This window comes from Merops nubicus, unplaced genomic scaffold, assembly GCF_000691845.1.
Source record: "Merops nubicus isolate BGI_N331 unplaced genomic scaffold, ASM69184v1 scaffold4273, whole genome shotgun sequence".
In the NCBI taxonomy this organism is placed as follows: domain Eukaryota; kingdom Metazoa; phylum Chordata; class Aves; order Coraciiformes; family Meropidae; genus Merops; species Merops nubicus.
This window is the reverse complement of record NW_008598192.1, coordinates 663-16,729: the sequence shown is the minus strand read 5'-3', so window position 1 is coordinate 16,729 and position 16,067 is coordinate 663. Positions and strand designations below refer to the sequence as shown.

General features: G+C 48.0%; 1 protein-coding gene across 1 annotated transcript in view; it reads left to right on the top strand.

The window, feature by feature from the left end:
- Positions 1 to 16,067, top strand: part of LOC103769726 (MAM domain-containing glycosylphosphatidylinositol anchor protein 2) — a gene marked incomplete at its 5' end in the record, with an annotated part of 40,012 nt that extends 23,945 nt beyond the window's left edge. Inside the window, 5 exons of the mRNA XM_008936952.1 lie at positions 457 to 612; positions 1,686 to 1,844; positions 9,345 to 9,475; positions 14,589 to 14,694; positions 15,574 to 16,067. Of these exons, the coding sequence (XP_008935200.1) occupies positions 457 to 612; positions 1,686 to 1,844; positions 9,345 to 9,475; positions 14,589 to 14,694; positions 15,574 to 15,662 (641 nt within the window). The remainder of the gene's footprint in view (positions 1 to 456; positions 613 to 1,685; positions 1,845 to 9,344; positions 9,476 to 14,588; positions 14,695 to 15,573) is intronic.

Sequence of the window (16,067 nt, the reverse complement as noted above, 5' to 3'; positions counted from 1 at the left end):
TCACTTCTCACTTTCTTTTCCCATAATTCATGTTTTATGGCCACCGCTGCCTGTTCTCAGACTTTTAGAAATGGTAGCTGGGTGAGAAGAGGCAGTTGTCAACTGAATTTATGAGGAGGGGCTACACAATATAATGTAATCTACAATATAATGTAATCTATAATATAATCTACAATTTAATGTAGTATACATTATAATGTGATTTCAGTGTAATTTCAACTAATGCCAACACTGATTGATGACCCAAATATCTTTTTTATTGAGATAATTGCAAATAAAACATACACTGAACATGAGAAACAGATGTAAGATATTTATTTTACACATCTATTTTCCAGTGCTGTTAATAAACATCATCCCATGGTGTCTTTGTTATAATTGACCAGTATTGTGACAAAGACATGGGACACGAGTAGCTTCAGCCACTAAATTCCTACTCCTCTTCCTCCTCGGCAGGAGAGTTCCACTGTGGGTTTGAGGATGGCAACATTTGCCTTTTCACTCAAGATGACACGGACAATTTCGACTGGACAAAACAAAGCACTGCCACCAGGGACACCAAATACACCCCCAACACGGGGCCCAACGCCGACCGCACGGGCTCCAAGGAAGGTGAGCTCCAGGGGTATGCTGGGGCTGGCCATGGCCACCAACCTTGGCGTGAAGGACCCAGCCAGGGCAGCCAATTCGGCCAGCTACGTCATTTTTTTTTCCAAGAATAAGAGTATTTCAAGGATTTGTGAGATGAGTGGGGTTGAGGCCATCAACCATCTGGGGGTGTTCCTCTTGGGCCATCTTCAAAGCGATAGCTTCCACGTTGCAGTTTAGTGGGGGAATATTCTCAAACACCTTGAAATATTCCTCTGGTTTGTGCCATTTAGCTTAGATGGACTCAGGCTGTCACAGGGAGATCTTTTTTTGCCCTGTTTTTACCACGTGTGTTGCTGGAATGTGGAATTTTGGGTCTGCTCCCCCGGCTGACTGAAGCATCTCATCTTGACTGCAGTGGGGATTTGCATTTGAAAAGTCAGACATCGTGTGCTGGATTTATCATGTACTGAGGTGGTTTTATTGTGCTATTTTTATGCTCTTTTATTGTGTGCCCCTCACTTGCACTACCAAAGGGGGGGAAAAAAATCCTACTGCGTTATGTTTGCTTGGTTGGATTAAGCAAATAGAATCTCTGGTGTGGGCACAGCCCAGGATCAGAATAAATGAATATTGCCTTCTATTCTGAAAGTGAGTGTTCAGACAACCATTGTTGTGGCCAATTGAAAACGTTCCTTGAAAAGTTCCCATCAAGATATTTTCCCTTTATTTTACGAGTCCTCCCTGCTCATTGTTTATAGGGACAAATTGCAGCCTTGAGACTGAAGCCTGAGCACCATCACAAAGAGGTTTTTTTTTTCTTTTCCTGTGCATATACAATGCTCCATTGATTTGAAGTTGTTTGGAGTCCTGACCTGCTAGCCCTGATATTACTCTTGGTAGAAAACACATCTTTGAAGCAGTTGTGGAAAGCACGTGGGCTCAGTGGAGAAGAAACATGTCCCAGAAACCATGGTGATGTCAGCTGAACGTGACATCCCATCGAGGTGTTTGATGGCCCTGGTGTGTTCCTGCATGTAGATGGGTTGGATTTTGAAGAGCACAACCTAACAGTTTCCATTTGGACTTTCCTCTAGGTTTCTACATGTACATCGAGACGTCACGCCCCAGGCTGGAAGGAGAGAAGGCCAGACTTGTCAGCCCAGTCTTCAGCGTGGCTCCCAAGAATCCTTATGGAGCTACCAACACAGCCTATTGTTTTAGCTTCTACTATCACATGTATGGACAGCACATAGGTGAGAGAAAGCCAATGATCTTCTCTTTTCACCTTGGGACAATTGTAGAGTTGTTTTGGTTGGAAGATACCTTTCAGATCATTGATTCCAACTGTTCCCCCAGCCCTGCCAGGTCCCCACTGCCCCGTGTCCCTCACACCACATCTCCACGGCTTGGAAACCCCTACAGGGGTGAGGACTCCACCACTGCCCTGGGCAGCCTGGCACAGCCCTGGGCAACTCTCAAGGGCAACAAATTTTTCCTCAGCTCCAGCCTCAACCTTCCCTGGGGCAGCTTGAGGCCATTCCCTCTTGTCCTGTTGCTTGTTCCTTGGGAGCAGAGCCCGACCCCCACCTGGCTCCAGGCTCCTGTCAGGAGCTGTGCAGAGCCAGAAGGTCTCCCCTGAGCCTCCTTTGCTCCAGGCTCAGCACCCCCAGCTCCCTCAGCTGCTTCTCCCCACACTTGGGCTCTAGACCCTTCCCCAGCAGCTTCATTGCCCTTCTGGCCATGCTCCAGCCCCTCAAGCTCCTTCTTGGATTGAGGGGCCAAAAACTGACCCCAGCATTCAAGGTGCAGCCTCCCCAGGGCTGAGTCCAGGGGATTGATCCCTGCCCTGCTCCTGCTGGCCACAACAGTGCTGATCCAAGCCAGGAGACAGCTTGAGAATAGAGCAGGAGAAACATCCACTTGTGTGGAAGGGAAGCACGGGAGGACTGCCAGCACCTGCAAGGGGCAGTTCTAACCAGAGCTGGCCAGAGAGGTCCCTTGTAGTGTCCTAATTCCTGTAAGAAAAAAAAAGGGTTATCCCCTGCTCAGCTCCTAGCAGGAGCCCTCTCCCTGCTGGGAGGTGTTTTGTGTCTGCGTGAGGTTTTGACCAGGAAACTTCAGAGTGTGAAAACAGAAACATTGATATCTGCAAGGGGTTAATTTCTTCAGGTGGTGTGAAAAAAGGTGTGGGAAAATATGAAGGTATAAAGGATAGACAGCCCATTTTTATCAGTGCTGTAGATCCCCCAGGGGTGCTCAGTGCTTACTGGTGTGTCAAGAGGCTTCCTCTTCCAAGCTGACCCAATTCAATGTATTTTTATATCTATTTCAAGGGCAAGCACATCCTCACAGTCCATTCTGCTGGTTGCTTCACAAAGTCTTCACCTGCCCCCAAGCAGATCTCAGGTTTTAAGCAGAGCAGACAAGTTCAGTTACATTTTCCTCAGTTGTCTTTGTACCTTGAGCCCTTGAACACAGCCCCAGGTCTGGATCCTCCTGGCTCCTCTTGCAGCAGGAGCTGGGTTGCTCACTGGAAGGAAGCAACTGAGCCTGGTCCTGGGAGGTGGCAACGAAGAGCAAAGTGACACACCTCAAGGGTCAAAGAGTTTTACGGGAATACCTCAAGGTTGGGATGAAGGATCAGAAAAACAGCCACTGAGGCTGATGTCTTTCCACAAGATAGTGACTTTTCCTTGGTGCAATTTGGTTGTTGTTTTTTTTTTTTTTTTTTTTTTTTTTTTTTTTTTTTTTTTCCTGGTCTACCTTTTCAGCAAGTGTTTGTGTCCTCAGCTTTCTTGCTGAGATCACCCACTCCAGTTTGTGTCATTTCTTGACATGTACAGTGATGGCTGAAGGAGCTGCCCCAGAGATGAGGATGATGAGTGATCATAGCTACGTGGGATTTCTTTGTGGCAATGTGGACACCTAGTTGTCAAAAATGCTCAATATCACTTTGGTTCCTTCATGTTAAAAAGCAGAGTTCCCATCGTTTCAGCTTGTGATCAAAATTAGCTGCTTTTGAAGAGCCTTGTACAAAATTGCATATTGTTCTGCCTTTAAAGAGCAGACTGGCAGAAAAATAGTGGATTAACAGCATCAGCCATGTGTCTGAATGCATCCTCATGCACACATCCACTTAATTCACAACTTTAATTCCTCATAACGACACAATTTTAGGAAGCACATGAGAATGCAACACACGCACAAGAGATAATTCAGAAATCAGCAAATAAATCCCATTTGATTCCCCAGATGTGAACTTTGTCATTGAAATAGTTCACATGAGGGTAATGAAAAGAAAAACCCTAATAGTAATGAAATTCTAAGACTTCAGTGATTCAAGCATGTGATTGTTGTATGAATAGTCATAGTGATGAGGTTGCTCATTGGGTGTTTGAAGGTTTTTGGTCTTTGGAACGATTTTGGGTTAGGAAAGGGGTTATTGTAGCACCGTGATTTGCCCAGATGAATCAAACCTTATCAGAGAATCATTGTGGCTGGAAGAGATTTTTAAGATCAAGTCAAACTGTCCCCCCAGCACTGCCAGGTCCCCACTGCTCCATGTCCCTCACACCACATCTCCACGGCTTGGAAACCCCTCCAGGGGTGGGGACTCCACCACTGCCCTGGGCAGCCTGGCACAGCCCTGGGCAACCCTCAAGGGAAAGAAATTGTACCTCAGGGCCAACCTCAACCTCCCCTGGGGCAACTTGAGGCTGTTTCCTCTTGTCCTGTCCCTTGTTCCTTGGGAGAAGAGACCAACCCCCATCTGGCTCCAGGCTCCTGTCAGGAGGGTCCTGCTCAGGGCCACAAAGATGATGAATTCTATGTAACCATGAGAAAAAAAAAATATAATAAATCATATCTATCAAAATATGCAAATATAATATGCAAATTTTTTTAAAAAATAATGATCTGTGAAGGCACTAACCAGGTTTCTCAGAGAGGTTGTGGAGTCCCTGGCCTTGGAGATAGCCATAATCTGATTGCATGTGTTCCTGGGCAACCTGCTCTGATCTACCAATCTTCTGAGCAGGGCTTGGAAGGGAATGACCTCCAGAGGTGACTCCAACCTCCACAGTTCTGTGGGAAGTATTTAACTGGTAATTTTTTTTTTTTCTGGAAGAATTACATTTTATTAAGGATTAATCCCCCGTGGATAATTCTAAATCTTATTGCTAAAACAACTTGCCAGGTTTATCACAAGCTGTTAGAAGCCTTGACCCTTCCCTACTCTTCTGTAATTTGCAGCTGACGTGCAGAAGGTTCTTCTTAACCCCATTTGGGAATGAGCACGGCCAGTCAGGGCAGCTGTTGGCTTTATATGTGCTGCCAGCTCCTGGATTTCTTCCCAAGATCAGGCTAGGACCTGCTAACTGAGACCTTGCATGTGATCTTCTGTGCTGTAGGATCTCTCTGTTGAATAACCATCAGCTTCTGATTGACCTGACTTAAATGGGAACTGGAGGTGTCTTTCAGGAGAATTTAGCTTAAATAAATTCCAACCTTTTCCTTCCTTGGACCTGGGGGCAACTTGTTCTGAGAACATAGCCAGTAACCTTTGGTTTTTCATCCAAAGTGCTTCCATCCAAAGCTTCATCCATCATTTTTCAGCAGATTTTGGTGCATTTCCACAGGATTTCTTTGTTTCCCCTCGTTATCAGTATCCAGATTTCCAAGCAGCATCAGGGTGATTTTTCCCATGTCTCAGTGGCAAAGTACTTTTCTTCCAAAACAGTTTTGGTGCTCATCAAAATCCTTCTGTATCTCCAACAAGGTTTTGAAAAATCCCTAATAAACTGGAATATCATCCTGGAGCGATGCTCTGTGGGTGTGGACTGGTCTTGAAGGCTTAAGGGAAAGATAATTCATCCTCTCTTCTTAAAAATGAGTGAGCCCAGTGACACCAATTCGTGCTTCTATTGGAAAAAAATAACCCATCCTACCAGTTCATCCAGCTCAGCTTCTGTGCTTGCTGCTCAGATCTTCAGTGTCTCTGGGAAAGAGGCTGAAAATGTTGGTAGAGATAAGGAGACGTGTTTGGGAGTCTTTGCAGGGAGCAGAGCAGGGGTTTGAGATGAGCACTTAGCCCAGCTCTGATGAGATAAACAAGGAGCTACATCCATGCTGTGGCAGCTAGATGGAGGAAGATAAAAGTGCTTCTTTACCTGAAATTGATGGTTCTTACTTGCAAGTCACCTTGTAGCTCCTGACAGATCACAGAGAGCTAACCCTGCCAAGGGAGCCCTGTGTGCTCCCCCCATACCCTGCAGGAGGAGGAGCTGGGGTGTCCCTAAAGCAGAGGACAAACAGAAGCTTCTGTTAGTTGATTTGCACCAAACAAGGAGCTGTTGTTGGGGGAGAAGAGAATGAAAAGCCACTGTCCTTATTGTGTCTCTGCATTGAGACAGAACAAGGTTGTGGTTCCATTTGAGCTGTCACCATCAAAATAATCTGTATTTTGGATTTTTTTTTTTCCATCTACCCCCCAAAATGGGACATTTCTAATGGATGCTGCAAAAGCAGTGATTTTCCTTGTCACTAGAGAGCCATCACAAAGCAAAGAGTGGGAGCAGAACGTGCTATCAGGAGAGCTGGTTGTGCTGGCACGGTGAGGAGCACTCCAAGTGCCACCTCCGTGTGGCAGCTGGTGACATCTCCACAGGGTGCTGTCACAAAGCAAACTCCATTCCTCAATCCACAGTCGTTACTTCTGCCCCCACTGGTTTTGTCTGCTGCTCCAAGAGTCTCTTCATCACCCCTTTGTCTAGAGTTTGAAGGAGTTTGGAAATGTTTAGGTGGATTCTTGCTGGGGACATCTCAGGGTGATCCCTTTCTCCAACCCATCCGCCCCCTGAGCTTCAGCCCCTCTGTGCAACTTTTCCAGAACCTGATTGGAAGGATTTCAAAGATCAGCATCTCTTGTAGGTGTCATTAGTGAAGTTCTCAGTGATGTTTTGGGGAGCAGTGTGGCTGTCCAGCCATGAGGGTCAGGCAGGTACGTCCACACTGAGCAACATGCAGGCAATGACTGAGCATGTTGTAAAAGAGAATCACAGGATGGTTTGGGTTGGAAAGGACATGAAAGATAATCTAGTTCCAACCCCCTGCCCTGGGGAGAGACACCTCCCTCTAGAGCAGGTTGTTCAAAGCCCCATCCAGCCTTGTCTTAGACATTTCCAGGGATGGAGCAACCACAGCTTCCCTGGGCAACCTGCTCCAGTGTCTCACCACCCTCACAGTGAAGAGTTTCTTCCTAATATCTTATCTAAATCACCCTTCATTCAGTTTGAAACCATTACCCATCATCCTATCACTACACTCCCTGATCAAGAGTCCCTCCTCATGGTTCCTGCAGGCTCCTTTTAGGTACTGGAAGGCCACCATAGGGCCTCCTGGATACCTGGTAATGGCTATGTTGTATTTTAAGTTAGACTGCTATCATTCTGTTATTAATCTGAAGAAATTCCATAACACAGAGAGGCTGAGGATGCTGTGGACAATCTCAAGCCTCTGTAACCTCAGCAGTGATGCAATTACAGGCTTTTCCTGCCTAAATAATTCAGTTATTCCAGGCAGCCCTGAGGCATGGGTTAGATCAAATTGCACAAACAATTAACCAGCAATCCACCCCTTGCTTGACACGGGCGTTGCTTTTTGTCTTCTATAAAAGCAGCATTATCTTGGAATCTAGTTTGTAGCTTTAAGTAGTCTTGTGTAAGACTTTGCCTCTCTTCAGAGCATAGATCAGCACAGCTGTTAAAGCCTTGGAGAGAAGCAGATAGGAAGGAAGGGAGAACTGTTGGAGTTGAGTGACATGGGAACCCCTCTGCTGGGAAGCCAGCCTGAGAGTGTTTGGGTTGTTGAGCCTGGAGAGGAGAAGGCTCTGGGGGGACCTTCTGGTGGCCCTCCAGGACTTCAAGGTCAGAAAGCTGTGGACAGACTTTTGAGCAAGGTCTGGTGTGACAGGACAAGGGGGGATGGTTTGAAACTAAAAGAAGGAGATTGAGATGATATATAAGGAAGAAATTTTGTCTGCTGAGGGTGGTGAGCCCCTGGCCCAGGCTGCCCAGAGAGGTGGTCGCTGCCCCATCCCTGGAACCATCCCAGAGGAGGTTGGCCAGGGCTCTGAGCACCCTGCTCTAGCTGCAGGTGTCCCTGCTCCCTGCAGGGGTTGGACCTCCTGAACCTTTCCCTCCTCCAGGTCCTTTCTGTTCCAGGTCTTTCTGTTTGACCCAGCAGCATGCACGTAGGCAGAGACAGAATGTCCTTGTGAGGTGCCACCTTCCCCAGGGTTTGAACACCAAACTGCTGCAGTGGGAGGCATGTGAGAGACTTGGTGCTGCCCGGGCACTCTGGCCAGCACCACGTCCCCCACCTCCTTCAAACACAGAGTCACAGAATTGTCAGGGTTGGAAGGAACCTGAAGGATCACCCAGTTCCAACCTCCCTGCCACAGGCAGGGACATCTCCCACTAGATCAGGTCGCTCAGAGCTCCACCCAGCCTGGCTTTAAAAGCTTCCAGGGGTGGGGCTTCCACCACCTCCCTGGGAAACCTGTTCCAGGGTTTCACTATTCTCATGGTGAAGAACTTCTTCCTAACATCTAATCTGTATCTACCTCCTAGTTTTGCTCCATTCCCCCTAGTCCTATCAATACCCAACATCCTAAAAAAAGTCCCTCCCCAGCTTTCCTGTAGGCCCCCTTAAGGTAAGAACATGTGTGGCCTCATTCTGGGCCCCCTGGTGAAGGAACCGTGGTGGGAATATTTGCTTCTCCATTCTTTGGAGCTGCCTCAGATCTGAGAGGTTTCCTTGCAAATGTGATTTGTGTGAGGTTCTCAGCTCCCACGCCTGACACCCTAAAAAAACCCCAGTAGTTTTGTGTGCACTTGGCTGTCTGAACTTCCCCAGACAGAGGCAAATGCAGTGGTTCCCACAGGACAAGGCCACCACTGCCCCACACGTCTGCAGATAACACTGGTGGGCAAGGAGAAGCAAAATCTCCCAATTTGGTGAATTCCTGGACCCAGATAACTGAAGTGGATACATTTGCTGTCTCTTGGTGCACCAGGACAGTCTGGTTCCTGTTGATGGTTTGAGATGGGTTAACCAGAGAGCAGTTGCTGAATGCAATGACCTGTTACCTCTTGCAAGTAATGTCTGTGCTGGAACCAGTTAGTTAATGGCCAACAGTGGGCAAAGACTGAGGTCTTGTAGGGTTTTTCTCCACACTGAAGGACTCCCTGAGATGATTTTAACTCTGCAGATTGTGTTGCCCTCCAAAACGACTCTTTAGCAGGAGCAGGGATGTCACATCTATGCCTGAGCTGGATTTTCCAGGCTCCATGGAACTCAGTTAAATGCAGAGTAAACAAAGCTGGACAGTCTTCATAAGCAAGAGCTAAGCATGAAGCAACCAAGTTGCTTATTTATCCTTGGGTAAGGGGGTTGTAAATGCCTCGTTTGCACTAAAGCCCAGAAAAATTCCCTTTTGCCCACCTCAGGCTCCTGTCCTTGCTGAGGGGCAGGGAGCAATGGGTGCCGTGCCTGCCCTGCCTGCCCAGGTTGCCACCCTAGCTTCAAAAGTTGTGGAACTGACAACCAAAACCACACCACACCCACTCCGAGCCAGCAGAAGCCCACCTAAAATGGGAAGAGGGGTGAGCAGGGGGCTGCTGCTGTCCCCAGCCCAGCATCTCTGCTCCAGCAGAGCTGAGATCACCAACTCCAGTTCTCCACCCCTCTTCTAGGAAGCTTGAACGTTTACCTGCGGCTGAAAGGTCAGACTGCCATAGAGAACCCCTTGTGGTCTTCAAGTGGAAACAAGGGACAGCACTGGAACCAAGCCCGGGTCAATATAAACCCCCCAACTTCATTTCAGGTAATGGCTTCAGCTCTGCACGCCGGGAGCGGGAGGATTTGGGGTTGGGGGTGGGGGGCCTGTCTGAGTTGACCCTTTTCCTTCTGACTCAGGAGCTCCCAGCTTCATTTCACCACTGAAAGCTGCTTCATGGAGAGGTAGTTTTGCTTTCCTTGCTTTGAATAGGTGAACACCACAGAGCTCCCTGGCATGTTGTGGTGGCAGCACAGCAGCTTGAAGACAAAAACTCTTTCCATTGTCAGAAGATGCTGGTAACAGAGATAAAAGACTTTTTTTTTATTCCAGATTAACAACTGGAATAAAAAATAAAAGACTTCCTGTGGAGGAATATTTTGTGTAGAGCTCCTGGGTTAGGGGTCTTTTGAAATCCATGTGTTTTGTGCAGAAAGAGGAGAGAGCTCTTACTCTCTGCTGGCAGGTACCAAAGCAGGAGGTGCCCACACAGAGCTCCTGGTAGAGCAGAGCCCCATCCCTTGGGCACGTGCAGAGGATGACAGGTTTTCACACATTTCACTTCTGGTCTGGTGCTGGTAGACTGGGGTGGGCAGTTCCCAGTCATGCTGTGAGCTGTTTGTGACTGGAACAGACCCAAACAAGCAGCTGGCACGAGCCAAGCCCTTGTGTGTTGGGGGCTGGGAGAATCCTTGGGGGTGATGAGAGTCACAAGCTGGACACTGTGGTGCAAAGTTCTCCAAGCTCCTCTGTCCCCTCTCTCTCACCTCCAGGTCCCCTGAGGGAGAGAATGGTTTGGGGGGAAAAGAGTCCTTCAGTGCAAGTCAAAGGGTGCAGGTTGGGATTCCCTTTAGGGTAATTCCTGATCCTGACCCCCTGGCTTTATTTCCATGCATGAGGGGCAGTGACAGGAGGGAGGTGAGTGGATATAGGTGGTTGCAGAAGCGTTGCATGGGGGCAGTCAGAGGCAAATGGAAGGAGGGGTATGTGAAGTTACAGGGGGTCTGAGTGGGCTGAAGTGGCAGAACTGGGGAGGAGGAATGTGGGGAAGAAAGATGAGTGTTAAAGCACCCTCAGAGCAGGGGGCAGGTGCCAGGGAGCTGATCAGGGCAGTGAGTTTTGCACTGGTGAAGTCAGGATAAGTCAAAGAAGGCTGAAAAGTGAAGGAGAGAAAAGTTCTTTAGTGTCTCAACAGAATAATAGAATCCTAGAATCATCTTGGTTGGAAAAGACCTGTAAGATCATTGAGTTCAACATTCCCCCAGCCCTGCGAGGTCCCCACTGCCCTGTGTCCCCCAGCACCACATCTCCACGGCTTGGAAACCCCTCCAGGGGTGGGGTCTCCACCAACCAGAGGTGGGTTGGGGTGGAAGGACACGCTGGGGTGTCTGCATTGCTGGGGCCACTCAGAGTGAAGGGTTGGCAGAGCAGCCAGAGGCTACAGCCAGCAGCTCCTGGGACCCAGGGTGCTCCTTCCACCGTGGAGTCTGAGCATCAGCCCACCTCTGTGTCTCCAGAAAAGGTCCCATCTTCTCCTAGTGCCCGTCACGTTGCCTTACAAACCGTGTTCACTGGTTCCACTTGCTGGGACACAAAATGCAAACTGCTCTGCTTGGGGATTTTTCACCTTTTACATTGTTGTGTTTAAAAGCTTCAGCATAAAATGAATGTAAGGCCATGAAGCTCTGCACAAATATAACAAATAAATGTCAGAGGAGTATGAACCTTAAATTACTTTTTTAGCAGCCCTTGCATCGAGCAAACTTTATTTTCCATTTAGGAGTCTAAGTAGGAGAGAATATAAACCTCCCAGTTAAATTTAAGGAGAGGGAATTGAAGTGAATCTGTGCAGTAAAACAGTACACTGACACAGAAATTAGAACTTTTTATAGGTTAATTTATGTGGGCAAAAGTGCAGCCTGGGCTTGTTTTATACCTTCCCAGTGTCTGTGATATATAACAAAGCCTCTGTCACAGAGAACTGAGAGGACTGCAGTGCTTTGGATCAGGAAAATTGTTGCATGAAAGCTATCTCGGTGTGATAGGCACTTATTAAGTGTTTTAAAATTAAAAATAAAAAAATAAGAGCTCAAAGAGAGCACGTGGAAGTGCTGTGTGCCATGCGGGCATCTCGGAAGGTGTCAGTGTTGGCTCAGAGGGGAACAGGAGCACTCCCACCACCTTCACTTTTCTGGACACCTCCTTGGGTCAGAGATGTTTTTGGCTTGAGAGGATCTGACCTGCCCTGAAGTACATGACCCTGCTGGGCCATGGGGATTTCACAGCCCTGGACACTCTTGTTGGCACGCTCTCTGGCTGTGGGCATTCGTGAGGCTCCCCTCCACTTGTCACTAGGAGACTGGCCAGGAGGGTAAAGTCTGTCTGAAGAAGCACAGAGTGAATCATTTTAGTTGGAAGGGACCTTGTGGACCAAGTTAGCCCAACACTGCCAGGTCAATCACCCCTAGACACTGGGGGTAACTCTGCTGTAGGAGCTGAGTTCCATTCCATGGTCCTAGAGGACCAGGTTGGAAGGGACCTCAAGGATCATCTAGTCCAACCTTTCCTGCCATAAAATACCCCTGTTCAGAGAGCTGAGCAGCCTTTTCCACGCATGTAACCCCCTGGATTCTCCCCTGTATTTCAAACAACAGCTTTGCAAAGTCAGGGCTGTGTAGCTGATGGGTTTTGGGGATGCTGATGGGGGCTGGTGATCATCTGGCCCCTCCTGCAGGGAGCTGGGAGGTGCAGCCTGGCTGGAGCCCTGTGCTGCCAACACTGCTCTGCAGTGATTTGTTTGGAGCGTGTGGCCAAGCTGGCTGAGAGCAACCCAGCTCCCAGGCCCATTAAAGACCCTGCCAAAGGCAGATTTTAATTAAACGTTGGCCCTTGTCTTTGTATAGAGTCCTTTTGCCTTGGAAACTGTTTTTCATTGTGGGGAAAGATTTGATTTGAAACTCCGTCGACTGGTTCTGTGCCTGCTGCCGAGGAGCAGGGGCCAAGCTGGCTTTGGGGGAGGAGAGGAGGTTTTCCTCTAGAGCTGAATACTCCCCATCATCAGAGAGTCAAAAAATTGTCAGAGGGATAATTGTCTGAGACCCTGTTTTCAGCCAGCAGGGTAAATTATGGAAAAACTTGCTGTTTTCCCAATTACAGTTCCCTGCTGCATTAATATCCACCTTTTTATAGTAATTAACCTGCAGTCTCACACTTTAGTAAAATACTGGTGGAGTCTCCTGCTCCAAAAGCAGCTTTTGTTGTGATTTATTGCTCCCAGCTCAGGTTTAGGACACAACTGTCCTAATCTCTGGCTCAGGACACAACTGGCAGGCTGTAGATACCTGCCTGCTATTGCCATCTGGCTGCTGCAGGGTCAGGCACCTGCGAGGGATGGGGTCCTAGGATGGGTTGGGTTGGGTTGGGAGAGACCTGAAAGATCATCTCATTTCAATGCCCTTGCCATGGGCAGATTGCTCAAAGCCCCATCCAGCCTGGTATTGAGCACCTCAAGTGATGGAGCATCCACAGCTTCCCTGGGCAACCTGGGCCACGGTCTCACCACCCTCAGAGTGAAGAATTTTTTTCCTAATCTCTAATCTAAATGTTCCCTTTTTCAGTTCAAAGCGGTTACCCCTTACCCTGTCACTTTGTGCCCTTCTGTTCATGTTTTCAGAGCATCATAGACTGGCTTAGGTTGAAAGGGACCTTAGAGATCATCTAATCTAACCTCCCTACCACGGGCAGGGATGTTCCTCAACAAGACTAGCTTAGGGTTTTCTCCATGGATACTCCATTCAGCACTCTGGATTTTTAACTGTTGCTTGTCCCACACTGCTCAGCTGAGCAAAAGGACAAGATGTGGCTCTGGCCAAGGTTGAGGGTCATGCCCTCTTCAGAAGGGCAGAGCAGTTTGGTGGCATCGTGCACTGTTGTGACGTGATCCTTGGGTGATACTCATCAGGTGGACTCGCTACTGGACCCCTGTGATTTAGACTCACCTCCCAGGGCCTGGGCTGTTTACTTCTCATTTCTCATTTTGCTCCAGACTTTTTTTCAAAGTGACTCCACCCGCAAGAGTTAATGTCTCCAGTAGTGCCACAGCCACCCCTTAAAGCATTTGTTGAATTTCAGGCAGATATTGCCACAGATTAAAGTGAAAAAAACCTTGTCATCCAAGTTAACCCAAACTATTTCAAAGTGGGGAAAAAAGGGAAAGGAGAAACTGTGATTTTTGAAGTCACAGGCAGCCATTTAGCAGAGGTTAAGGTCTTAAAGAGGAATAAAATCTCTGCCCTGCCCCTCTCTGGGATATGGCACATCACGGTGTCCTCTGGTAAATACAGAACTCTTCCTAGAAGGAATCAAAGCTGCTCAATGTGAGCCACTAAAAGGGGCAAGAGAAAAGTCAGAAAAGTCGCTGTCACCAATTCCTGCCATGTCAGGAGATCTGGGAGGTTAAAATCCACCCAGGTGATCTCAGGAGATCCAGGTCAAACGTTGTCCCTTCCCAGCCCCCTGTGATGGATTTATCTTTGCAGGGTGGGTGAAAGGACACCATCTCAGCTCCTGAGAGGTTTCTCCCAGGCTTTCATGGGTCAGGAGATGTCCAACCCATGGGATTTGGGTTTGGAGGGACTGGCTGGGCCACCCTCAAGCCAGAACCCTCATTTTTCCATGGAGTTTTTCTGGCTCCTGTGTGTTTTCCCGTAGTCTGTGGTTGAGTGGGTGCCACAATCCTCCAACACATTGCAGATGCTCTTCTTCAAGCTGTGTCTCTGCCACTCGCTCTGGGTGCCAGGAGCTTTGGGGAAAAACACCCAAAACCTCTTTAAAACTTTTCTTCTGTTTAATCCTACTCATTGCTCCAGAAATATTGTACTTGGAGAAACTGTAGAGTTGCAGTGGCAGAGACCTGGAGACACCAGGGAGATGATCAGCAGCTCTGCCTGTTTTCAGCTCATTCTGAGGGGTAAAAGCCTCCACAGCTCACACATCCTCTGTGTCCACCTTAGGAGTGTCTGCAAACTTGGGTTGTGTTTTTCTAGGCTGTAGAAAGTGTTTGTAAATTCTTTTGAGCTTGTTGATGTCGTTGAACACCGTGCAAACATTTTCCATTTCTCACCCTCTGATCTTCTCATCCTTGATTTTTTTTTTTTCCCAGCTCATATTTGAAGGGATCCGAGGCCCTGGCATTGAAGGTGATATTGCTATTGATGATGTCTCAATTGTGGAAGGAGAGTGTATGAAATCAGACCAACCAGCCAACAGTAAGTGGCTCTTCCACACGTGGGGGAGAGCAAATTGCTTCTTGGGGTTATAAATCTGAGACAACTTCTGAAAAGGGTTTTCTGCAGGAGAACAATATATTTCTCAGTTCAGCTAGAGAGGCTTAAAGTGAAATGTTGTCCTTGGAAGTTAGCCCTGGAGTCCAAATGTCCTTATTGAGACAGGGAGATGCTGCTTTAGCAGAGGTGCCAGTGAAAGGCTGATGGTGGAGGCGAGAGCCATGGGTTGGGTGGGTCCAAAGAACATGAAATTAATGAATATGAGTGTTGTGATCCCCTGTGGACCTTCTTTCATCCCTTCACCTCCTCGTGTCCAAATTTCTTTGGTGTGAGGGTGTCAGAGCCTGGAGCAGCTGCCCAGAGAGGCTGTGGAGTCTCCTGCTCTGGAGAGATCCCAAACCCACCTGGCTGTGACCCTGGGCACCCTGCTGTGGGTGAGCTGCTGGAGCAGGGGGTTGGATGAGATTATCTCCAGAGGTCCCTCCCAACCCCACCATGCTGGGATTTTGAGATTACAGTACAGACCTTAGCCACACAGCCAGGTTTGTGTTTTTTTTTTTTATCCCAACATCTCCTGCTTCACTCTGTTGGCCAACACTCTTCTCATCCCCTCTTGGTAGGAGGTGACCTTGCAGAGCACTGGCCCTACAGAGACCAGGGTTCTGTCAGGGGAGGTTGGTGGCACTTGGTGGGATGAGCAGAGAGCCCTGGTGAGCATCACCCCCTTGTCCTCTGCAGTTCCCTCCACGCTGGTGTGCAGGACAGGTCACGGTGACCAAGCCCTGGACGTTCTAAGCCTTGTAGTGATGGTGACTGTGTCTGGGCAGCTCTTTAATTCTCCTTTTTCCCCCTTTTTTGTAGATTTACGATCAGGTGCTGTTGGGACATTAGCACATATACGACTCATCCCAGTTATCATCCTCATGTCTGTCTTAAGTCATCAGAGGTGACCTTATCCTGGCAGAGGCTACAAAAGATTCACCAGGCACTGGCATGAAGAAAGAGTCTTTGTAAAATGGACATTTAAAAACAAACTACCAAAGATTCCTCCACTGACTGACTCGAAAGGTAAATAAATACATAAATAAATAATTAAAACTAAAATAAATAGTTAAGAAGCACTGGGGACAATAAAAGGCATCAACGGGAGTGTAACTCACTATGAACCACGTGTGAGGACGAGATCTGGCCTAAGGAAGGAAGAGACCTTCAGGTGCTTTTGTGGTCAATGATGAGTACGGCATCGTCTGGTTGAACTCTGGGAAAAGAGCTGTAGAAACCCTTGTCAAAAGCACAAAGTCATGGCTGGTTTTGTTTCAAATGAATAGTTTGCTTGTAACCATGGAAACCTAATG